At 32.3% G+C, this 27,300-nt stretch overlaps 1 protein-coding gene across 3 annotated transcripts in view; it reads right to left on the bottom strand.

The window, feature by feature from the left end:
- LOC120878903 (CUB and sushi domain-containing protein 3-like) overlaps positions 1-27,300 on the bottom strand; it is a 1,427,768-nt gene that overhangs the window by 846,861 nt on the left and 553,607 nt on the right. Inside the window, exon 7 of one of the 3 annotated variants that reach the window (XM_040261811.1) lies at positions 14,597-14,908. The exons of the other annotated variants lie outside the window; for them this stretch is intronic. Within the exon in view, the coding sequence (XP_040117745.1) occupies positions 14,597-14,908 (312 nt within the window). The remainder of the gene's footprint in view (positions 1-14,596; positions 14,909-27,300) is intronic. 3 annotated transcript variants of the gene reach the window in all.

The raw sequence follows: 27,300 nt of genomic DNA, 5'->3' as shown, positions 1-27,300 counted from the left end.
TGGAACAACTTCAGAAATCCATTGCACTTATGTAGACACCTGCAGATGCACACACAATGCTTAGTGTAACAGGTCTTACAGTTACGGTGTGCAGTAAAATGTCAGGATTGTAAGAAAAATGTGGAATTTTTATATTCTCTTTAGGGATTCTTATAATTGGCATAATAAGAGTCACCATATAGAAACAGTTACCATTGGTATGGTTCACAAATACTTTTAACACTTTTACAACTGTCTCAGCCTTAATTTAATAAAGTTTAATCTTCATTTTCTAACAGCTTTAAGTGAACTTTTAAAAATTATCTTTAGTCCTACAGTTAAATATTAATATCCACTCAATTCAATCATTTTCTTATGTACTTTTTTGCTTTGATATCCTATGATTTTTGAATGGTGATTATTTTATATTTCTTTTATTTTTAATTTTTTTCTCTTTTCACTAATTAATTTTACTGAAATATATTTTTACTATATAGTGTAACATAAAGAATGATAAAATTAAATTTTTCTTCTTTTTTTTTTGACTGCTTAGAATGCCTCTGGTTTTCACATGAAAGCCTTAGAAAATATGAAGATTAGGCAAAACTTCTCAGATGATCTCTAAAACAAAAATATACCTGCAAGTCTATAATGTTTTTTAAGTTAAAATGAGTGACATAATTTTATATCACATATTTGTTTTATACATAATGTCAGAGATCATTTATCTATAGTATAATGCCTCTAATATGAGACTAATTCAGAAAGAAGCCAACTGTTTGAATAAGAGTGACCATGGGTAATGCATATCATAAGCTTGATGGCAGTGGAATATATTCTTCCACTACAAATTTCTTAAGTACACTGAGTAATTTTAAATAAAATATCCAGAAGATGTTATTACTTTAATAAGCAGCAATATCCCCTCTTTCTTCTGATATAAGATTATTATAGTCTATCTAAAGTTCTTCACAAGGGAGGCTTGATATCTCTACCGATTGTTTTAAACAAGCATAGATGTACTCTGACAGTGTATTTGACACAGGGTTATGCTGCTATAATCATGGCTATTGAAGACAACAAAGCACTCTCATCATAACTTATCTATGTTCTTCTCACAGCCCATCCATACCTTTCCACATTTTTTATGCCTTGCCACGTGCTTTTCCAGATCTATTCTCCTCCTTATTCTTTGTACATTGGTTGACCTGAATAAGCTACATCCTGCTACACAAACTGTGGCATTACACTAGCAGCACCAACATCAACTAAGGACTTGTTAGAAAAACAGATTATCAAGCCCTCCCAGACTTAATGAATTAAAATTAGCTTTTAACAAGACCACTATGTAATTCTTATGAACACTTAAATTTGAGATGCTCCAGGTTCTATCAACAAACTCCAGAGAACTGCAGCAGGAAGATAGAGGGAAGAAGGAAAGTAGGATCAGGATTGTTCTAAAAGGTCTCTCCGACTATGCTAACTGGAGATGGGCCCTTAACTGAAAGTTACTAGTCTGTTTTATGCCATACATCTATATCTATATATATATATCTGTCCAACATCTCTCCCTTCCTTCATCCCAATGGGTAGGGAATAATGACAGCCTAGTTGCTACTACCCTAGGTGCATGATCCCTTGTGGTACTTTACATATGCTTATTTACAAGTAATCCCTTTGTAAATAAACCTTCCTTGAATTAGCCCATATTCAATAGTTTCCCTACAGACTCTATAGATATACCACTGGCACAAGGAAATCATTAGAGATTTGGTTTTTTTCAGATACTATATTAAACGTCATCTCTCAATTTGTTTATAATGACTCTTAAACTTAAATAGATAACATCTAAGTAGAAATAGGGATGGTTATTGCTCATCATTCTACCACTGGTTGCTTACTTCTTTACTTGTTTTGAAATCTAGAGCACACATCTTATGTCCTTTCAAGCAATTATTTCCTCAAGAAGCATAGAGCATTCACAAGGATCGAGGATATAAAAAGGAAGGCAAGTGAATTAGCTGTACTGAATTTGGAGAGTAATTGAAACAAAGGTAAAGCTGGCAAGAAAAATAAATGTGGGGCTAACAGAAACCTAAGATGGACTGGATACTACACATTATTTTAGTAATAACTTATACATGAGATCCATATGAACAGAGCTAAATATAGCTATATATATCAGCAGTTTCCATAATTCTCTATCAATATTGCATTATACTATATGCTAATGCTCATTCTGTTGCTTCAGTCATGTCCAACTCTGCGATCCCAAGGACTATAGCCTTCCAGGCTTCTCTGTCCATGGAATTCTCCAGGCAAGAACACTGGAGTGGGTTGCCATTTCCTTCCAGGGAATATTCCCCATCCAGAGATCAAACCCACATCTCCTACACTGCAGGTAGATTCTTCACCACTGAGCCACTAAGGAAGCCAATTAGACTACATATTTTATTTCTAAGGAAATCAGCTATGTAAGAAATTTAAAACTCTGTGCTAATTGTTTTCTTACTCTGTTCACATACCTTTATCTGATAAAACTTTTAATGTAACTAAAGCGTATTTTCTTCTTGTAAAGTCTCCAGAAGTGGGCAGTATCAGTTAATGGTTGTGTGTCTAAAGCATAGGTACTCTCTCCACTGTCTCATTTAAACCACAAAATAGCCATTCAAAATGGGATTATTTTCCTCCTTTCTAGACATAAAAGTGGAGAAAGGCTAAGTAGATTGCCCAATACATATACTAGTAAAATACATTCATTCATTTGACTTTAAAACTTCAGTCCTAGCATCAACACCACCACCTGACCATGAATAACAGCATTTCATATATCCAGTCAGAAATAACAACTGAAATATATCCTGGGAAATCACAAATGGACTGGATTAGTTTACTCTATCCACATTATTTTTTTTTTTTAATGAAAAGCTAATAATAGAAGGCAACAATATCTGATTTTAAGGATGGTTTACTTTAGTATGGAGCAGAGCCAGTTTCATTAACTGAATTTAGTACTAAATAGTATTAACTATTAACTGATAGTGCCAGGCATAATCCCATGGTGTGAAGCCTCTCGAAGTCTTATTTTTAAAATATAAACAGATGAATAAAAGGTGTAGCAAAAGCCAACTGTTAGGTGAAACTCAAATTACCATACAGTTTTGTTTTGTTTTTTTAGTAAAATCAGCTTTGGCTCATTCCTTTCAAATGGAAAAGTTCAGGAGAGTTGATGACTGCCACTGTTCGCTGCTTTCCACTCTCCTCACTTCCTGAATGTAAGCCAAGTAAATAAAAATTTTCTAATTTGTCTGGACAAAATCAATCTAGAAATCTCTCACACTTTAATCCCATTTGGTATTATGAAGAAATGCCATTTGAAGACAAAGAAAAAGAAAAGTTAAGCATCAACACTAAAAAGCTATAGTCCATGGTTTAGAATAAAAATGATTAGATAGGAGGAAAAAAATACACTATGCAATGCACCCCAAACCTAACACCATGCTGTTCTGCCATATATAAAGGTTCTTCTCTTCCTAAAATTGTGAAGCTTAATTGTGTGATTTCACACTGTGCACAGCAGGGTATCCATATGCTCTAGAAAACTATATGGAGGGAAGCAGCTTGCTGCAAATGTGGGTGAAAATGCCCCAAAATAACTCTGAACAAGATAAAAATGTCTAACATAGAACCATACTTTCATACTCCAAAAGGCAGAGTCCACTTTGGCACCAGCTTTGAGCACAAATAGAATGTCTAGCCCCTTCCAAATACTTTTACAAGGAAAAAGATTTAAAAACCACAACCCCACAGTCATTGTGACCATTTCATTCACAGGCAAAATAATTATCTCTGATAACCATTTGGGGAAGCCAGTTACACATAAAATCATTGCCATCTTTGTTCTTTAAAGTTAAGACTCTCTTTCTTTTATGCTATACATATTAGTAGTATTTCCCTTGTTTGCTCATTCTATATAAATGAGATAATATGTTAATATAAACAATAAGGTATCAAAATCTCTGATTAATAATTACTGGTGAGCATAAAAATGGGGCTGAAAATCTAAAAAAAAACATACCACTTATGAAATAAGATCCTTGTTACAAGATGACAGTTGCAGTTAATGTGAAAAGATGTATGCTTCCTTAGACTTACTTAAAGGAAAACATTGAGGTTATTGGAAGTACTTAAAATCTCTGCATAGGAATAACTCAAAAGCATGGCTTGAGGGGTAGCATTGAATAAAACTGTTAAAATGATTATTTGCAGATACATCATATGTGAAAAAAACAAATTTTCATGCTTAATACTGTCATAAAGGTCCTCAGTAATTTTAGAGTATTTCTATCTAGTACCTTTTAAGAATGTAAAATCTGTTACCAAGCAATTTCTAACATTTTATTTTTTCTCTTCTTTCTCCCTAAATACAACTTATTCAGCAAAATATAAAAATATATTTACTGTTATGAATGATAGTTTTCATAATTTCACAAATGTGATGAAATATGGAAATGAAATATGAAGATGATATTCAATAAATAATTATGTATTTAAATAATAAATTGGTACATTTTGGGACATGGATTTTAATTGCTACAAGTATCAACATTAACACAATTTTCAAAAAAATAATATGATTAGGAAAATAGTCAAGAGAACAATGCAAAAAACAACATAAAGATAAGATATTGATAAAGAATGCAACAGTCAACATTTATATATAGTATACCCACCTAAATGTTATCAGTTCCCTATGTGTTAAATAAATATTTACTCTAACAGTGTCAAAGTTCTTACACAAAAGACTAATAGTTAATTTAATAAATCAAAGTACCTTCAAAATCATACATAACCAATTTTTTAAATGTCATAAATGTTGTATCTTGTTATTATTTATGATAAACATTCATGAACATTAATACAGCAAATAAACTCATAAAGAAGGACATGAGAATTTGAGCAGGCAAGTGCAAATTCATCATTTATATAAAATAGAAGATGATGCATATTTATTCAATCATGAAAATTTTTGACTTGGCAATCATTTTCCATATCCTGATTTTCACTATCTTTTGCTTTTACCTATCATACTTTCAAAGATTTGAATCATGTTAAGTAAAAGTAAAACCTTGTTTTTTTCTGTTATTTGATAATACATTTAAAAAATAATTTTAAGATATAGATTTAGGGTAAAAAAAGCAATAAATGGAGTTAAAATTAGGCTTGGGAATGCTTTCATCAATTATTCATCAATTTTTTCCAGTAAAATCATAAGTAATATAATCTGCTCAGTCATTCCTAAGGGTTGACAGAATTAATTATTGTCATTAAAGTTGATCTGGAAAATCCATCTGCCAGAAAATATCCCTTCCACTAGTTAATCTCCCACCAGTATAGTCATTTTTATAGAAATAACTTTTACCATATTATCTGAGATGGTTTACTAACATTGTAAATATTCTAGTGGAGAACAAGATTTCATGGAGAGTGGCCAGTTATCATGTACTGCTGGGTATGTACTGGTCTCTCTCCATAATTATAATCCTCATGTAAATTTGTTAGAAATGCAGAATCTCTGATTCCATCAAAAATTCATGAAATCACAATTTGCATTTGAGTAAGACTGCAAGGTGTTTTGTGTTCACACTGAAATTTGAGAACCATAGTGTAAGACTTAGACTCCAAAATCTGTATCAATCAATAATTGACATCTGTATACCATACTAGTTTGTCCGCCTGCTCCTGCTTACTTAAAATTTCTTATGTGTGTGCATGCTTAGTCATGCAGTCATGTCCAAACCTTTGCGACCCCATGGACTGTAGCCCACCAGGCTCCTGTCCACAGGACTCTCTGAGAATATTGGAGTGGATTGCTATGCCCACACCTGGGGATTGTCCTGCTAAAATGATGTCTTATAAAAAGTTATATTAGATAATATAAAGTCTACCAATTGCTTCCTCTCTCATTTAGATTAAAACAAATCTCTTTACCTAGGCCTCAAAGCCTATATAGTCTAATTCCTGCCAGTTTCTCAGCTGATCTCCGCTTTCCTTTTTTTTCCACTGAACTCCAGGCACATCAGGAGAAGGCAATGGCAACCCATTCTAGTACTCTCACCTGGAAAGTCCCCTGGACAGAGGAGCCTGGTAGGCTGCAGTCCATGGGGTCTCTAAGAGTCAGACACAACTGAGTGACTTCACTTTCACTTTTCCTTTCATGCAATGGAGAAGGAAATGGCAACCCACTCCAGTGTTCTTGCTTGGAGAATCCCAGGGATGGGGGAGCCTGGTGGGCTGCTGTCTATGGGGTCGCACAGAGTCAGACATGACTGAAGAGACTTAGCAACAGTAGCCAGGCACATCAGGCTTGCTTTTTTGCAAGCAAAACTCAAGCTCTTTCTATCTAGTTGTTTTCTCTGCCATTAGGTAGTTATTTGCTTATTTCCTTGTCTTTTTCTCCTCATTTAAATATAAACTCAATGAACCAGGTTTTGTTCAATGTTGTATAAACAAAGGACTAGAAGAAAATATGACATGCGAATAGTCAGTGAATTTTTGTTGAAGAAAGAAACAAAGAAAACAATAAGGAAGACAAGTAAGGATGAATGTATAGAAGGAAGGAAGAAGGAAGTGAAGAAATAGCACTAAAAGAAAGAAAGAAAAGGAAAAGGAAAGATAAAAGAAAGGAAGGAAGGAGGGGGAGAGTGGAGGGGAGAGAAATGAAGGGGAGGGGATGGGAGGGGAGGGGGAAAAGGAAGGGAAGGGAAGGATGGAACAAAGGAACGGACAAATGAAAGTCTTGATAAAGGACCTGTTGGACATTAATGTTAAAGTTAATGTTGGACATTAACTACCTAAAAGTTAGGTCCTCAAATGAAAAGGTTCTGGAACTTAAGGCATATATATGGCAGTGGTCCTGGTGAAAAATGTTTATATGGCTGACTTCCATTAACTGGGATAAGGAGAGTGCCAATCCAACTATCTCGATAGTAGTGTTGGCCACTTCTATGCTTGCTTTAATTTATCTCTCTCTACAATGAGATAACCATAAAGTTAAGTCCAGGCCAGTTCAAAGCTCAAGAGAAAATAGAAGATGACGATAAATCTATCAATTAATGTACGAGATCTCTGGATAGACACTTGGATTAGAAGGGACAGAGGTGGTCATATCATTTCAATACTTTGATGCTTAAATACTTTCCAAATACTCAATTTGTCCGTCAAGCTATGCTTATATATCTTATCAGTGACTTAGGAATTTGCTGCTTTCTGGAGCACACAATCTATATTTGAACAAAACTCAGTGTTAGAATAGTTTTCTCTATATTTAGTATCCTCCTGTGATTTCATACACTAAGTTCTACAACCTATGGCAGAACAGGTTTGATCTCTCCTACATATAATATAGTATAATTTTAAAAGGTACCTATAACTCATCCTAACATACTCATTCTGTAGAAATTGTTTCTCTTAGAATTGACCAATAATTTTTTACTATTATCTTATCTCTATACTTTTCCTTTGAAAATAGAGGCCATATTTTAAATTTTGTAAACTTAAGCTTATATGATTAAGCATTGAGATAATATGTGTAATAAGCCCTGATACTTGATAAACACATATCAGTATCCACAAAGATCTAAGTAACCATCCATAAATGAATTTTCTCATGGTGATGCAGCTTATGAAGATTAATAAAAAAGAATGTTATTTATTTATAAATCTATACTCTATAAAGATATTAATATATAGTTTGAAACAGGTTCTTGCAAACTATTGACTTAAACTGTATTTTACATGTGGCCAAATAACCTATTAGTGAAAGGCACCTACTAGGCACTCAAGAACTGTTATTTCTACACAATAGAGTTTTTGTCATATTACAGTCCACTGTTTTAAACAAAATGGTTACATACCATAGTATGTGACTTTTGAAATAAACTGGAAATTCAATGTAGATTGTATATCTGATAGTATGTTGTTTTCCTCTTTTTTTTTCTTTTTTTAAAAGTATAAATTTATTTATTTTAATTGGACCCATATATATGTTGTCTATAAGAGACCCACCTCAAAACAGGGGACACATACAGACTGAAAGTAAAGGGCTGGAAAAAGATATTCCATGCAAATAGAGACCAAAAGAAAGCAGGAGTAGCAATACTCATCAGATGTTTTCCTCTTTTTATTGAGCAATGTAAAACTCAGATGATGTTACTTGAAAAAAATATTGCTTATATTTTTTTAATTCCTGCTTTTGTTTGGATTAAAATTGCTGACCTAAAGTTAATAATGTATGCTGAATTAACTATTCTTACCTTAAAGTTGAAAACAATTAAAAATTCTACTTACAAGCTGGTAATTAAAATAGATTTTCTTTTATGCTGCCCTTATGGGAGCATTTATACATCATATTAAATTTCAGTTAAATATAATTTCATGTTACATTACGTGCTGTGTTTAGTCACTCAGTCATGTCGGATTCTTTGCAATCCCATGGACTGTAGCCTGCCAGGCTCTTCTGTCCATGGGGATTCTCCTGGCAAGAATACTGGAATGGGTTGTCATGCCCTCCTCCAAGGCATTTTCCCAACTCAGGGATCAAACCCTTGTCTCCCGCATTGCAAGTGGATTCTTTACCATCTGAGCCACTAGGGAAGCCCTCCTTATCTTATAAACTAAGTTAAAACCCTGTTCAATCCTATTAATAAGATCATTAGCTATTAAATATACTGGAAGCATTTGCTACATTACATCAAAACAAGTACCATCAATGGCATTAAATGCTAATGACACATATTTGACTATACAAGATGATACAGTCATCTAAATTTCTAAGAAAAACAATAAAAGAGTGTTTATAATTATTATATATGTATATGGGAACTTTTCAGAAGAATATATTGACACTTTTACATGAAAGTAGCAGCTACCAAGGTTGCTTATTAACAGCAGACAGGAATTATCTACATACTGGGGAAAAAAGAAATCTCATTCTACTGTATTATGTAAGAAAAACAATGGTTTAAAAACCTATCTAGAGTAAAAGACATTAAATGACTATTTTTAATAATATAAATATTAAACTCTTGAGGAAGAAAACCCAAATATGGTTGTCATCTATATTACTTTAACCTTAATATCACCTAATAAAAGGGTCTTCATGCATTAAGCCTTTATGAACCATGAGTAAATAGAAGGATGAATGAATACTAGTTTATCAGTAGGAAGATTGGGTTTTCACATGGCCTTTTTCAGATGACAATTCCCTATAAGAAGTAATGGTGTTGTAGTAAATGATCTAAAAGATTCCATCTATTTTAAAATATAAAATCCTAGAAATTAAGGACCCTTTACTTAATGTTTTAATCATACTACATATTTCTTACTGTTTTAAGTCAACAATGAATTAAAATCTCTTAGAGATATAGTAATGAATTATGCTATTTAGAGATTGTTAGAAAAGGTATTTTATATAAATATTAATAAATAATTTCAAAAAAATCTTATACTTAAACAACAAACTATTCTGATGGAATTTAAAATATCACTAGATACTATGGTATCTAATTTTAAACATCTAGATATTCTATAAACTAAAAAGATCAATTGTTTTTAGGTTTATTTATATAACTGCAAATAATCCTTTTAAGGAAGTTTGAATATTTCTTTTACTTATTTTGATATACAGTCATCATATTTCTATTCAGCACATTATCCACTTAAAGCAATTTTTATATATCTTAGTAATATAAACAAAATTTACTAGTTGAAAACTTCTGTTCATCTCTCAAGAATTTGTACGAATATCTTATGTCTGTGCAGCCTTTCTTGACTTTTATATTTAGAGCAAAAGATCCCTTTCCTTTACTTCAGTAACATTAAAAAAAAAAAAAAAAAAAAAAACACTGCTCTAGCAATGTTTCTCATAATAAGCTTTCCTTTATAAAATAAGTTATATAGACTACTCAATAGTACAGCCTGCATTGTACATTTTTATACCTCTACTGTCCAGAGCAATGTCACATAGATAGCAAGAGTTAAATATATTTGATGAATAATAGTAAAAATAACACAATTACTATCTGCTGAACATAAGCCAACAACTGTGCTAAATTCTTTCACATAATTATGAAATACCTACTGGTAGGTACTCTCAGTTACCAAGAAATTTCAGGTTCTAAAGTTGAAGCTATTGTTCAAAATCATACACCTAATAAGGGAAAGAGTACAGACTCAGCCCTAGTTCTCTGACCTGAAAACTAACCAATAATGGTGAGCAATTTTGTTTTGCCTTTACACTGGGAGAAAATACTTGAGGATTCTTGGCATTTCCACCTAATACTGTGTTTAATCCTCACTATAACCCTAATATAATGCTACAATACTATTTTACTGATAGGGAAATTCAACGCTAATATTTCATGGGACCCGAAAAGACTCTCATGCACAGTAGGTAAGAAAAGTAAACTAAAATCCAATCAATAAAATCAAATGTTCATTTTGAAAACTATTGGGCGCTAATAAGCTGTGGCGTTCACACACTATTTAAAGAAGATTTAAACCAACATTCTTCATCAATATTTTTCTCTTTTACTTCTTTATATTTTATTTCATGTCTAAGACTCTTTTCAAATGGAAAAAAATCATAAGTTTTCTTTCACTGAGAACAAGTAGAAACTGAAAAAAAAAATTTTTTAAGAACATACCTTGAACTGAATCACTGATGCTTAATTATAGTACTATAGGAAAAATTAATTGGAGCAGAACCCTACAGAGATTGAAAAACCTTTGATAAATATTCTAAGCTTTTTTCAAATTAATTGTGCAGCTTTTATAATAAATTCATTACAGTGACTTAATTTTTCATAAATTAATATGTAGACTTTTGAGTCGACACACTTAACAAATACCAAGTGCCACATACTAAGTGCAATTTCAGTATTTATGTTTTCTTTGTTTTCATAGTGATAATACTAAGTACTTTAATTGCCTCAAGTTATTAAGAATAGACCAATTAGAAAGTAGCAATGATCAAAAGACATCATAGACATGAAAGTTTAATTGCAGTACGAATAGAAAAAAAATGAAAAATGTACATGATCACAGTGCAAAACTTTGTATGCACTTGTAGACATCAAAAAAACCTATGCTATCACAATCTCTATTGTATATATGCTTTAGATGATAATCTCAGCAAAATAATATTCATAATATTACATTCATATTTATTCATATATAGTTTACTGACTTTATTATTTTGTGTTTATCAATAAATTTTCTTTGATTTTATAAATGTAAAACGGCCATAAGCAAGGCATTTATATCTAATTTTACTCTGTGAATTTTAAGTAGTAATATAATAAAAAAGCAATATTTCATTTTAAGTTTGTAAGAATACATTTGGTTTTCAAAGGGGTTAAAAACATTGGTTATTATAATTATAACAAAATAGCTATTTTTAAATTGAACTACATGAACATTTCATTATATTGAAAAATATAATTTTTAGCCTTTAAGTAAGTTGAATGAATACTCTGGCTAGTGAAATTGCAAATATTTATTCAACCGTTTACTAAATATTATCTAAATATGTCTATGAGTCAGAAGCTATTCTAAGCACTGGGAATGAACCATGAACAAGACTCATCCTCTCCCTACCTACAGAATTTAAAATGGTGAGTTACAACAGGAAATTCTAAATTTCCAGGAATTAACAATTTCAGCTAAATCTTGGAAAAGGAATTAGAATGATTTGGTTGAAAGGAAGGAATAGCTTATGGGACTAGCCTGAGGCAAAAAAGAATAAGCTAAAAGTAATTCTGTTTGGCAAAAAACACAGAGAGTGATTATCAGAGTTGCATGAGATGAATTTGGAGATGTAGACAAAAAAACATAAGAGGATCCCATGGGGTATCATCAAGTTTGGTTTTATTCCCAAAGTCACTGGGAAATCAGTGGAAGCTTTAAAGCAATGAAGGAATGTGATCAGGTTTTCATTTTTACAAGGTAATTCTGACTACATTGTGGAGAATGGAATAGAAGAACAAGACATTTTTTCCTCTAAAATATCTAGGAAAATTAAGCAAGCTAGTTTTGTATTATCTTTATTGACTCATCTAAAACATCAATTAAAGGACTCACTGCCCACATACATCCTATATCTCCTTTAGTACTCTGCTCAGCCATGAGCTTTACAAAATCTTCCTTGTCCCACCAGGATGGATTTCTCCATGTCCTCTACTCTCTCTCAGTCTCTCAAAGAAGGGGCATGTATTATTTATCCTTATTTTGCACAGAACAGATGTCAGTTGGTATGTCAGGTATGTTAGGTAAGCTGAAATTTATTGTTTAAAAGAATATTGTTTTCATGTCAGCAAATTCCTATTTAGAGATTCAGTCCAGCTTAGGAGTCAAGTCTTTGAGGACTGCTTTATGTCTGAAAATACAACTATATATTGAGGTTGTATAAAGATTTGATGCAAGTATAATAATTTAAGTCACTAAAAATGAACATAACATTTAAAATGTTTTCTGTACGCATAATTTAAATATCAATAATTAAAAATATTTATTTCCAAGGTAGATGGCATCACTGAATATCATATTCATAAACACTATTCTAGAAAGAATATGAGTGAAACACGTCTAATGCTATGAATGCTAACACAGCATTGGAATATTATTATAACAATTGAGAAAATTTGAGCACTGAAATTAATTAAGGGTGTAATCTTGATGCTTAATTGAAATTTGGCTGAATGCACTTCAAAATTTTAGATTAACTTTCAAATCACTTTAATAATTGATAACTATTCTCTTTTCAGTCTGAATTATTTGTTTAAGTTCTACAAAATATTTAATATATATATAGCACCAAGGTTTCTCAAATCATTTGATGGCAAACTTTACCTGAAACATATGTATTATTAGTTAATAAACAATAAACTCATGTCCAAAGATTACTTGCCTTTTTTTTCAATGGACAACAGAATGAATACAGGGAAATGCGTCTATGTTAGTGCATGCAAATTTCCAAAGAGGGTGAAAACACTAAACTGAAGGGCTTTTTTCTTAATCAATATTTCAATATTTACATATTTACATATTTTTACTTCCTGTAATAAAAAAATCTATCTACTTGATTAAACAATTGTAAATCTGATAATGATCCCTATATTCACATGAGCAGAAGTAGTCATGGTAGGAGAGTGAATAGAGAACTAAGGTGATATTAATTTAATCCTTTAAAGGAGATTACCACATGCTAAGTATTCATTTTAGAATGCTTCTTATTAAAGAGAATCAAGGTAACTACTTTCAGTACGAATTCTGATGGAAAATGAATTTCTGAGATGTATGATTTTCAATCAGCTTATGCAAAGATGTCTTAATTTTTTTTCCTCAGTCTGTACTAAGCATCTGAATGGTTTTCCATTACCTATATCATGCAAACTATACATAATCATACTACAAAAATCATTGCTATTTTGGAGAATATATAACTTTGAGTTGGAAACAGAGCTGGAGTAAATATTTGTACTTGAAATATGTTCACTTCATTAATATTTCCACTGATGAATACATCAGTATAAAGTTTCTTTAGTGTTTCATATTGCACTATTTTTTCCAGTGAAGCTGATGCCAAAAAACAGAAAAAAAAATTCTTGCTATACTTCCTAAATTTTGTCAACTATAGGTTTATATTAATTGACTAGAAAATTATCAACATATAATTTGACTCTGATATTTTTATCTCTAAAAATTAAAGTAGGAAATTAAGGAACACTTAAATCTGGAGTCATAATACCAAGGAATAACTGTTGAAAGGGAAAGGGAAAGTCGCTCAGTCGGGTCCGACTCTTTGCGACCCCTTGGACTATAATCCATGGAATTCTCCTGGCCAGAATAATAGAGCGTGTAAACTTCCCCTTCTCAAGGGGATCTTCCCAACCCAGGGATCGAACCCAGGTATCCCACATTGCAGGAAGATTCTTTACCAGCTGAGACACAAGGGAAGCCTGGAATAATAGCCTGTTACCTTTTCAAAATGAGAAATCTGTTCTCAGTACAATCATATGGGTCAATAGGTAATTCAGAAATAGTAGAATAAGCTATATAAAATAATCACCAGATATAATGTTCCCATTGTTCCCAATCGAGTTATCTATTTTCTTAATAATTAATTGGCATTTGTATAACAAAAAATTCATGCAAATATGAAAACTACTACATTGGCTAAATCATCAGTTTGTAAATATGTACACTTATTAATAGAAAAATGGTTATTTTAATTAGATTTTCTCTAGATACCATAATTGGTATATAATACACAATAGGTAGTTTGTTTTTACTATCATTAATGTATTATTTTCTTTCTATATTTACTCCCTCCTCCCTCCAACATTTGAATTTCATTTTGATTTTTTTTTTAATTCTAACTTTTATGTTTTCAAATATTCAAGTTCTGGCTTACTGTCTATATTTTTCAGCTACTTTGAATTCTTTCTTGCATTTCCTACATCTTGGCTCTGTTTCAGCTCATTCTCTAATTGGAATCATTACCAAAATATAGCTTTGGTTGTAACTAAATGGGCACAAGTAAAATAACATCCAATACCTCTATGAGTAACAACTGCAAGCTCTTTAGTTCTTTCTATCTGTTCAGCATTTCTTGGTCTTCTCCTTGTACTTTGTGTATCTGCTTGATGAGGTGAGAGCCCGTCCTTGGATGTGTTGGGGTCCAGACCTGAATTTCTGAGATTCTTTACTTGCACTCGCTGTTCCTCGGAAAGTCTATGGATGGTGACAGCTGTAACACTGGATACAGTAACATCTGCAGATGTGCTAGCAACAGCAATAGCACCAGTGGCAGTCCTGTTATGCTCCTCTAACTCACCAGTGGAGGTAGTGTGGGTCAATGTAGAAGAACCTGTGGGACACAGTAGCACTAGATGCTAACTTTTTCTTTTAAATGTTGTTTTTTTTTCTGATAAATTTCATAAATTATATTCTCTTCTATCATCTTAAGTAAAATTAACATAAAAAGGCAAAACACAAACACGCCACTAAAATGTGAAGTAACCAGATCTGATGTTTTGTTTATATCAATCAATGTATGGAAGAGTTATTACACATAAACATATCACATTTTAACTGTAACACAATAGGGAGAAAAAGGAGAAACAGTAAACCCTTTATCTGACCTTGAGTAAATCTTATTCATTATTTATTTACAGATGATTTTTAGCAACAAATGCCTAGTAAGTGACAAGTTTTGACAGAATGGGTAACTATGTAACCACACTTTTCTCAAAAGTATGCTTTGAATAGTCTATGCCATGACTCATCATGATTTCTGGGAAAAATATCATTTTTCTTTTTTATTTTAAGACAAGTGAAGAAAGGAGAATTTAAAAATCAAAACAAAATTGAAGACAAAATGATTTAAAAAAAACCTCTGAAATAATTACTCCTTGTAAATATCTATCTTTACTTCATTTGCCAGAAAAAAAGCCAACATGATAAAATATTCAATGTCATGAACTATATATATACTTTAGAATTTAGTGGGTTGTTTTGGAAGTTGGGTAATATTTTTCAGACTTTTAAAGTAAAATTTGAGATTAACCAATTTTCAATTAGTTAAAATACACAAATTATTTTATTTAGAAATTATCAAAATTAACTATTAGCATGAAAATTTCATTCATACAAAATAGTTTTAAAAAGTAGTTTAAAATTTCCAAATATCTCATAAATATGTCACAGTAAATCTCCATATTCTTAATCTTATAAAAGTTCACTATAATTTTATAATTGTTTTAAAGACTCCAAATTAGGATTTTCTTTTTCTTTCACTTAAACTCTTTTTTCACTTAAACTCTTTTTTCAAAAATTTTTTTTCAAAAATTATTCTCTTGGTAGAGAATAATTCTCACATAATGACAAAAAGATGCAATTTTTATAACAGAAGCATGAAACTGATTGAAGATATGCTTAAATGGATCTTGACAGCTAAAATGCCTAATAAGAAAAAAAATAACTGAATTTTGGAGGAACAACTACTAATTAGAACCAATAGTCAGCTCCTGGTTAGAAAACTTCTGACTATTTTTTAAAGCCATTGAAGGGTGTAAGTCTTCATATACTTTGCCTTCTCAACAAACTGCATTTCAAACTTCTGTCCATATATATATATATATACACATATATATTAGACAAGATGCAAAGGAATATTTTAATCACTTTGCAAGAGACAAAACAGCTATATCACATTATGTGATTTGAACATGTTCTGCCTTCTTCCCCCACCCCTCTTTAGCTGTAGGCAGGTGATTAGTAGAACAACTAATTCAGGTTTCTGCTTTAAAGTCAAAAAGGAAGTCAAACAAGAGCAGTCTCTCATTCAAAAGCAAGCAAAAGAGTACTTTTCCATTACTAATTCTTCCAGCTTGTGTTGTTATATGTGTGCGTGCTCAGTCGCTCTGTTGTGTCAAATTCTTTGCTACATCATAGACTGTAGCCCACCAGGCTCCTCTGTCCATAGAATTTGCAAAGCAAGAATACTGGAGTGAGTTGCCATTTCCTACTCCAAGTGATCTTCCAGACCCAGGGGTCAAACTTGTGTCTCTTGGGTGCCCTGCATTAGCAGGTGGATTGTTTACCACTTTTTAAAATTTTATTTAGAAATTCAAAAGAATTAAATGATTATACTTTGTGGTGACCAGTGGTAAATGAAGTATGACAATTATCAAGTAATTTTAAAGATTTTTAATATATTTTAAAGCCTTAATCAGAAAAAGATGCTATTGAATATTCAAGTTATTTTGTGAAGATCAGAATCTACTAAATGCATATTGGTTATGCAAATTAGCCAGTAATGTTTACTAAGCTAATATACGGTGGAGGCTTTCTTTACACATGATTAATAACTACACTTGCATTACTAATATTTAGTAACTGATCTCATGGTAAATCAGACATTTTGATGTCCATGTACTCATTACTATAAAAACAATTACCTGGTCCATACTATTCTTCTGGGGAATTTAACCGTACCTTTCTTTATGAAAGAAACTAATGCTTTAAACTCTTCCTAACTTTATCATAATGTCTGGGCTTTCAAGTTTAGTTTAAAAAAGGAAACTAAATACAAACATGTTGCTAAATGCAACCTAAAAGTATGAAAAATTGTGGAATTTGTACTGTCTCAAATCTCAGTGTGTCTATTATGCCTTTAACATAGAAGCAAATTAGACAGCTATTTATTATGTTCCATCATTGAAGGTCATCACATTAATCCTGAATAATCTCTGAGCTTAGTTGGTCAGTTGTGTCCAACTCTGTTCTGCTCCATGGACTGTAGCTTGTCCATTTCTCTGTCCATAGGATTCTCCAGGTAAGAATACTGGAGTGGGTAGCCACTTCACTCCCCAGGGGATCTTCCCAAACCAGGGACTGAACCTGGGTATCCTGCATTGCAGGTGGATTCTTTACCATCTGAGCCACCAGGGAAGCCCAAATATTCCCTAGTATTTGGGTAAACGAATCTAGGGTAATTCTTAGGAATGTGTCCAAGCTGCTGCTAAAACTGATCTTTTTAAGATCAACAAACCAATTTCAAAATGCCCATATTCTTGAAGACTCCAGGCAATAAATACATTTCCTAACCAAATTTGTGAGTTAGAACTGATCTTTAGTAGCATTTAGACCCAGGATTTGCTAGCTATCCCAATCTTAAAATCTTCGGCAATAGAGCTCTACCACTGGCTAATGGCAATATTATTCTCTTAACCTGAATTCAGAACAGGGTGTAATATTTGAATAAAGCATTGAAAAACCAATTTAATAACCATAATCTAGCTAACTACATATTTCAACAATATATTTTACCAACTAGTTCTTATGTTTTACTAATATTCTGTTTTCATAATTTTTCCTCCCCATACTAGAATGCAAGCTCCCTGAAGGCTGAGATTTAGGCAAATTTCATTCACTGCTGAAACCCAAGTATCTAGGATAGTGCCTGGTACATAGCAGATCCTCAAGGAGTATTTATCAAAAGAAAAATGAAAGAATAGATGGATTAAAAAATAATTTTAATGTAATACTAGCAATCATAAAGAGGATAAATTTCACACATGAAATATGATTACAGTTTTAACATGGCAATGTCATATTTCAAATAATATAATGAAATGAAGAATTATTCCAAAGAAAGGAAAATTTGATGGCTTTGTTTTGAACTTTCAAAAACATCACTTTGAAAAAGTGTGGAAACTGAAGATTTATTTGGATAAGTAACAGTTACTTGAAGATTAATGTCAACATTCTTAAACCATGATAGCTTACAATGTTAGTGTGAAATGGATTTGTTTAGAATATTCAATATTTGAAATATTGAATATAGAGTAAATATTGAATATAGAGTAAAAACTAGTATATCTCATAATGGCAGGAAGTAGAAGTACATCTAAATTTAATCATGTATTTTTGAGATATATATATATATATATATATACACATAAACAATGATTTCCTTATAAGGCAATAAAATCATCCATCACCATATAGTTATGTCATATATTATAACCATTTATCTAAAATGTAGACCAACTTAGAATACTATTTTTGGTACCATTTTAAATTGTCAATGTGTGAAACAAAGATTTTTAAATTGTCAAAATGCACTATTTAACAGTTTCAAAACACTCAATAATCTTGCATGCCTAACTGTTTTATAAGGAAATTGCCAATGCTGGAAAAAGGCTTAGGATTATATATAGCAACAATACCATATTGAATATATTATATATCTAATTGAATATTAAAGAGTTTGGTTTTTTAAAAAAAATTTTAAGTATACTATACAGTTATATAAGTGTTGTCTATAATAGCACAATGTTAAATGATGTTACAAGACATACAACCCAAATTTACGAATAAACTGTACATTCAAAGTACCCATTCTTCATTGGAAAACAAATCATGTATACCCGATACAGTTTATCACAATTAGATTATCCTGTCAACTAAACTGCTTGAGATATATTTATAAATTAGATGTTTACAATATGAACACATCTAAAATATAATTTTATTAATATTTGAAACAAAACATTTCCAAATATAATAAAAATAAAATGAAATGATATACATATATAAACATGCTTCTAAAATCATAAATATATGTCATCATGGAATTATGATAATGGAAAATGACATATGTTACACATGTAAATTGGCAAATGTATATAACAGCAAAATTAAATTATATAATTAAACTTGGACTTTATTAAGTATCATAATAAAATTTGTTTTTGAATGCTTTCCTATTTCAATATCTATATGCAAAGGACTAAACATAATTTATGTAAAGCAATTTTTAAATGTGTCATTTAGAAAACATATTAAATAAAAATTGAATTTGAATTTCATTTTGATTAAAATGTTGGCCTTACATATTTTTAAAAAATTATGCTATATTGCTTTGTAATTGCTGTCTAACTTATCACAACATAAAGAACATGTTGCTAGAGATATAAGTGGAAATCCCAAAATGCATATAGCTATACAAGTACATGTTAAAGATAGGTGCATATTCATAGAAGTGGCTATTAGATATATTTGTCTTATTATTTTATATAAAACATATATTCTGTTCCACTAAGTTTAGCATTTCAAATTAAACATTTGAATAAAAGCTTTAATAACAAAATACTCCTAACTGAATAATTTTGTGGTATCATGATATATAATGAAAAAAATGCAATAAACATCTAACATGAAAACATGCAAAAGAAAAATATACAAAACAACATCAAAATAAAATATAAATACAACTAATGCAGCAATTCTATGTGAGTCATCATTTAGATACTCTATAAATGTTAGCATATGTATTTTCAGGAAGCATACTGCAGTTGGGAAAATAAATATTTTGCACTTTAAACATTACAAATGCCAATATCCTAAATCTGTATAGCTCAGTATTTAATAGTATAATTTGATGAATATGTATGTACTATGAATATTCAACTTATAGAAGGGATGAATAAACTGAAATAGAAAGTAGTCCTTAAAATGTAGGAAAAATATAAATAATCTATGTTTGACTAGTCATTGTGTGCTTAGTCACTCAGTTCTGTCCAACTCTTAGCAACCCCATGGATTGTAGCCTGCCAGGGTCCTCTGTATTGGGATTGTCCAGGCAAGAATACTAGACTGGGTTGCCATGCCCTCCTCCCAGGGGACCTTCCCAACTCAGGGAGCAAACCCAGGTTTTCCACATTGCAGGCAAATTCTTTACCATCTAAGCCACCAGGGAAGTCCTTGGCTAGTCATTACCTAGTATGAAATTGTTTCTCTGACTATAAAAATAAAGACAAATCCTGAAAATTCAGATTATTACTTAATTTTAAAGGGCAGATCAATATTGGTCTTATAAAGTTTTGATTTAAGATTAAAATGCTGCATGTACTTTGAACATATGTAAGATAATGTTATTAAAATATCTAATTAACTAAATATAATATATTCTTAATTATAAGATTCACCTCTAAGAAAGAAACTATTGAACCATTAAACTATGGTATGATAACACAAAAATGCTGTCACCTAAATTCAGATTTCTGACACATTGAAATGTGAAAGAAGTTGATTATAGTATAGTAAAAAAAAAAAGTTATCACTAATTTGAATAACAGATTTTCTATGATCATGAATTAAATAAATTCAGTCAGTTCAGTTCAGTCGCTCAGTCATGTCCGACTCTTTGTAACCCCGTGAATTGCAGCATGCCAGGCCTCCCTGTCCATCACCAACTCCCGGAGTTCACTCAGACTCAAGTCCATCGAGTCAGTGATGCCATCCAGTCATCTCATCCTCTGTCGTCCCCTTCTCCTCCTGCCCCCAATCCTAGGCCTGATACTTTAATATACATTATTTTTTCTGAATTCACTGATATATTGATATATATATATATATATTTATATTATGTATCTCTATTTAAATTTCTAAGCACTAAATCGGGACATCAATATTACCTTTTGCAAGTGGATATGTTACTGTTTATCAGATGTAAGTGATCTCTCTGCTTTAAAATTCAAAGTGAATAAATATTTTCAATCTAAGTTGAAACTGATGATATCAAGATTTAGTGATACATTTACCAAATCCGCATTTACTAGAGTAAATAAGTGATTATAAAACAAATATTCAACAAAATACATACTAATGCCAAGTTGTTTACATACAAGATTAAAATTCTGTATTCTGAATTAATTAAACCCACATGCCAAACAAGCATAAATACCTTTACCTAAATGAAATATAGAAAATACCAAGTTATAAAAATCATATAAAGAGTACTCTGTTGGTCAACCAAAAAAATACATATATATATAGTACACATATGTAGACTATATGTGTATATAAATGCATGTATATGACTATAACATATGTTACCACATTTTGTAATACAATGTCAGAGAACAGACATCTAATTTCTTGGTACTAAAAATATAGTAAGCTCATGCCAAGGAAAAATTGTTTAAGTAGAGGGTTGCAATGATCCTGAAGCTTTTCTTTCTTAAAGAGACATTTCTTGCTTCACCTAGTTGATTAAAATGAAGTTGCAAAATGGAATTTCAGTATCTTGTCACTCTTTTTCATACATTTTTAGAAGTCTTGACAATGTACAGTGGTGGGTCCAAGGTGTCTTTTTTAAAAAAATTTTACATGCCCAGTTACAAACACATACACCACTCACAAGAATAAATATTCACAAAATACAACTGAAGCCTCTTTTGTGTATCTAAGCATAATCTTCCTCCATAAAGTGACAATACTGGCAATAAAACTTGAGGACCTAGCTTTTGAAATAAGAATCACAGCCTCCTTGTCACATTTTATAAGAGTTAGAGAAAGGGGTAGAATGCCCCTTTACACCTTTCTAAAACAATTTCCTAGAATCTTGCATTTTGAGACCTCTTTCCTATAGCAGATCTTATCTCTCAGCAAAAGAAGGATATATCATTCTGGGTTTTCCCCAAACAAACAAATGTAACTTAACACACACTTAACACACACTTTCCTTCTGTGCCTAATTTCCTTCCATATTAAATCTTGTGAAATAGCTGTCAATTCTCATTGAAGATTTAAAGGCCTTGTTAGGAAAAAGGGATCCTATTATACATATTTTATATTCCAAAGTGTAATATAAGAAACCCTTTCACTTCCAGAGCCTTGCTGTTTTTCATAAATGATATATATTAATGATATTTTAAAAGTGAAAATCATGTCTGATACTTGTGTATCTCTCATGTCTCCTTGAATGTTTCATAAATATATGAAGGAAGAATGAATGTGAATATACGTACTACTCTGTATTTCTCAAAAATAAAAACATTTTACTTTATGGCATTAAATGTATTTCAAAGATAAAAATATAAGAAAGAAATTTGACCTATCCAGATATAAACTCTCTAAAAACATTATAATTGTAGTTTATATTACATAAGTATGAAAAAAGGAAGGAACATCTAAGAACACCTAAATCACTCCTTCATTTGTGATTTTTCAAATAAGGGTAGCATTTCCCTCTTCTATTCTCCAGCACCGTTTTCTCTCCCAAAAATACTTTGTAATGATGATATTTGATATTGTGTACAAGTTGGCTTAAAGCTCAACATTCAGAAAACTAAGATCATGGCATCTGGTCTCATCACTTCATGGGAAATAGATGGGGAAACAGTGGAAACAGTGGCAGACTTTATTTCTGGGGCTCCAAAATCACTGCAGATGGTGATTGCAGCCATGAAATTAAAAGACGCTTACTCCTTGGAAGAAAAGTTATGACCAACCTAGATAGCATATTCAAAAGCAGAGACATTACTTTGTCAACAGAGATCCGGCTAGTCAAGGCTATGGTTTTTCCAGTGGTCATGTATGGATATGAGGGTTGGACTGAGAAGAAAGCTGAGCACCGAAGAATTGATGCTTTTGAACTGTGGTGTTGGAGAAGACTCTTGAGAGTTCCTTGGACTGCAAGGAGATCCAACCAGTCCATTCTGAAGGAGATCAACCCTGGGTGTTCTTTGGAAGGACTGAGGCTAAAGTCGAAACTCCAGTACTTTGGCCACCTCATGCAAAGAGTTGACTCATTGGAAAAGACTCTGATGCTGGGAGGGATTGGAGGCAGGAGGAAAAGGGGACAACAGAGGATGAAATGGCTGGATGGCATCACCGACTGGATGTACATGAATTTGAGTGAACTCCGGGAGTTGGTGATGGACAGGGAGGCCTGGCGTGCTGCGACTCATGGGGTCGCAAAGAGATGGACACGACTGAGTGACTGAACTAAACTGAACTGAACTGAACTGAGCAGAGGGAAAGAATCAAGGGAAAGCAACTGGTGGAGTTACCTTTTATATGTACCATGTTTGAAAGAAAAAAAAAAAAAGAAAAGGCTTTATCCTGACCTAGCCCATCATGTCCCTGTGTGCTGCTTACCTCGACTGTCTCAGTGTATCCATGTTTATCCTCCATTTCCTTCTGAAATGGCCTTCCAGTTTGGGGTGGGGAGGAGGGGTTGTCACTTTTTATTAGCTCTAGGTGTTTGTATTTTTTTAATATCTAAATATAAAGCATACATAATGCATGTTTTACATATGGGTATGATTTAAATGGAATCACGGAGCTATACTTACTACCACAGTTTTCTGTGTATACAGATGCTACTTCAAAAAAGAAAATGCTCTTTAGGATTATATATTGCCTTCTCAAACTGTTCTGTTATAATCAGACAAACACCTTTTTGGTTGAAAGAATTCACATTTGAGAGCAATTGCTTAACTAGTTTGAATTAGTTCATTGTAAAGTTTTCTTCTCCTCAAAGGAAATAACAGGGGCAGGCTGAGAAGTATGTGTTGGTGAGGTGAGTGGAGCTTGCAGCAAGATCACTGAAAACTCCTTGCTGATGCATTTATAAGTTGATACCTGAGCCCGTGTGGTTGTTACATGATTTGCAAGAACTAGGTTCATTACTCAGAGAAGGCAATGGCACCCTACTCCAGTACTCTTGCCTGGAAAATCCAAGGACGGAGGAGCCTGGTAGGCTGCAGTCCATGGGGTCGCGAAGAGTCGGACACAACTGAGCGACTTCACTTTCACTTTTCTCTTTCATGCATTGGAGAAGGAAATGGCAGCCCACTCCAGTGTTCTTGCCTGGAGAATCCCAGGGACGGGGGAGCCTGGTGGGCTGCCGTCTATGGGGTCGCACAGAGTCGGACATGACTGAAGCGACTTAGCAGCAGTAGCAGCAGCAGGTTCATTACTAACAAGTGGATGTAAGGGAGGTGTGGGCAGGTAGGAAAGGGCTGGCATTTTGGAGGAAAGACTATTTTTCCACAATAAAGGTATTTATTGTGGGAAGGTTGCTGAGCAACAGATGAATATCTGCCTAAATATGCTGAAGTAGAACAGTTTAATAGGAAATTGAAGCCATAAAAGTCTTATTTTCCTGCACAACATTCTGTAAAACACTTTTCATTCTGCAGCAGCTAATTAATTAGTAGCACGAGTGATTTTTTTAGGGAAAAAATACCAATCTTGGCTTTAAAATATAGTATATTGAAGAAAAATTTTTAAAAACCTTTGGAAATGGTAAGAACCTTGAGTTTACCATCAAAAGCTATCATTAACTAGAAAGGCAAATATACATTATATATTGGGGTATTACATATAATTAATTATATGTTAGGTATTTAAAATATATACTACCACATTGAAAGATAAGCCTTTGCATTTATTCATGTAATTATTCTGTCAAATTCCTTTTCTACAAAGACTGTATTTTATTTCAAGACTATAAGCAAAATGACTGTTTTTAAATAATGTCAATAAAACAAAGGTATGACACCTATATCAATTATTAAGAGTATTTATTTGACTAAGATCATATACAGCTTAACTGACTGACTTTCAAATGAAAGAGATTAATTAAAGCAAAGGAAGTTTTCTTAAACATTAAAGTGATTTTAAATACTCAAAAGCTTTATGTCTATTCAGATGATTTTGGTATATTCCAATTACAGGTAATAATATGAATACAAACAATTGTCTTGAAGTATATCTTTTAACTTTTTTGAGGATGATGTAGGATGTAGGATGATGGATGTAGGATGTAGGATGATGTAGGATGATACCATCTGTGGGATGGTATCTAATCTCCCCAAACTTCTGAATACAGGTTATTAAGACACTATAAACATACTCATCATTCTAATGGTTAATTTAGATGACTAGATAACAGACTATTTAAATGAACATATTATAGAGCAATCAGCACATATTGAGCACTTACTGTGTTCCAGACATAATTCTAATCAATTCATTTCAACCTCAAAAGTACCCATGAGCTGAGGATATTAAAGCTCAAATACTTGTACAACATATACTAACTCACTTTGCTAGTAAATTAAAAAGCTAGGATTTGGACTCCAATTGTGTAATCCCAAAATCACAATAACGACTCGTGAAAATCATTACACCTCTACTTAACCTCCCCAATACAAAACAGCACATGTAAACACTTGTGTCTGATCAACACGTAAGTTATTTATTTATTTTTTGTTGTCTCTGTATTTCTCCATCCTCCTTCTCCAACAGAAGTCTGACTAGCTCCAGATCCCTCTTGCAAAACCCTTGCTAGAGGAAGAATGGTTTGGCAGGACTTAAAGAGAAATGTGATCTAAGATCGTTTCATTGCTTTTGTTTCCTAACAGTCTAGGATTTTTGAGGCGATTACATCAAGTGATAAGAGAAAGGCAGTGACTTGGGTAGAGGATGGGGGACAAGTGGAGGCAATGAAGATGGCATACACAACCCCCTAGAGGTATCTCAGGAAAGTGGAAGAGTCCAGGAACCTGAATGCTCGCCTTTGGCTAAGATTCCTACTCAGGTTTGTAAGCACAGGATAACCTGATTTCATGGGAAATTCAGGCTTGAATAATAATGACAGGTGCCATTGTCCAAGCACTACAAATGCCCTGTGGATTCTTCTGCAACTCAAGTGAAGAAAGTGCCAAAGTTTTTTCTGCCTTCACACACAGTGACCCGGAGTGAACTCTCCTCCTATCAGGGCTAACAGGGGCTCTCAATTTTATTTGAATTTAAGAGAACAAAACAACATTTCTTGCTCATGCAAGCCTGTGAATAAATCCAATTTCATATACTTGTTTCACTTTCAAATACAGAAAATGTATATATACAATCCAATAGCCTGTCTTGCTGTTTTTTTAATAATCTAGTTTCAGCTTGACATAAACTGCCTCTGTATTACTCTTTCCTCCTTTAACTGTTATAGTTTTTCCCCTCATAATATATCTTAGTAATCTAATTTCACTTATCTTTGAAAATTATCTGTTGCTTAATTGTTATAAGACTTGTATTATTATCCCTACGCCTTCTTAATATGTTGCTAAATTGGATCAAGGTTTTGATCTTTTTTTTTTCCCCTCTGGATTAAACCAAAATGTCTATAAATTTCTCAATCTGAACTTTTACCTGTAAGGACTTCTCTAATCTTCAGAAAATTCCACAGTAGAAATCTTTTCTCTCAGTTTCACACAAATTTTAGTACTCATGGAGAGTAGATATTTCACTATGAGAAATTTTGCCCCTACGATCTAGGAATCAACCAGTCCACATCTCAGTGATTCCAAGCTCTTATCAATTACAAATCACTCTCTTCAAGTTCCATGATAAACATTTTTCATTTAATCTTTGTAAAATCATATTCAATAGATACAATTAAAATCAATACAGTCTGAGATAACCTGATTAAGGGCATTCATTCCTATGTTAACTAAAGTTGTTTATCTTAAATCATTCATTCTTTCAGGTATTTATCTAATAAGAATATACTATAAGAATATACTAAGTGCCCAGACTACATCAGGCATTGCATGATTCAGAGGTGAATAGTACATACAGTTGTTTCCTAAGAAAGAATACATTCAAGGGGAAGAGATGAAGAATGAACAGATTAATATAATAGCTAGCACTAAAATGCAAAGTGACATTTGAGCTAAAACCTCAATAAAAATGAAAGAATAGGAAATAAAAATAAAAGACTTAATACATCCAGCACTTTTATTCAGACTGTCAGATTTACTAGCTTGTATTCTTAGTCTTCATGATATACTGCTTCCTATTCACTTAGAACTCAAGAATTTCACTTTTTTCTCTATAAATATGTGGCATGGTCTCTTGTGCACTATATATCTATGAAGTAATATGTATGTATTTACATTCCAGGTA

Source organism: Oryx dammah, unplaced genomic scaffold, assembly GCF_014754425.2.
Source record: "Oryx dammah isolate SB20612 unplaced genomic scaffold, SCBI_Odam_1.1 HiC_scaffold_19, whole genome shotgun sequence".
NCBI classification, from domain to species: domain Eukaryota; kingdom Metazoa; phylum Chordata; class Mammalia; order Artiodactyla; family Bovidae; genus Oryx; species Oryx dammah.
Note: the sequence above shows the minus strand (reverse complement) of the source record. Positions and strands in the feature narration are given on the sequence as shown.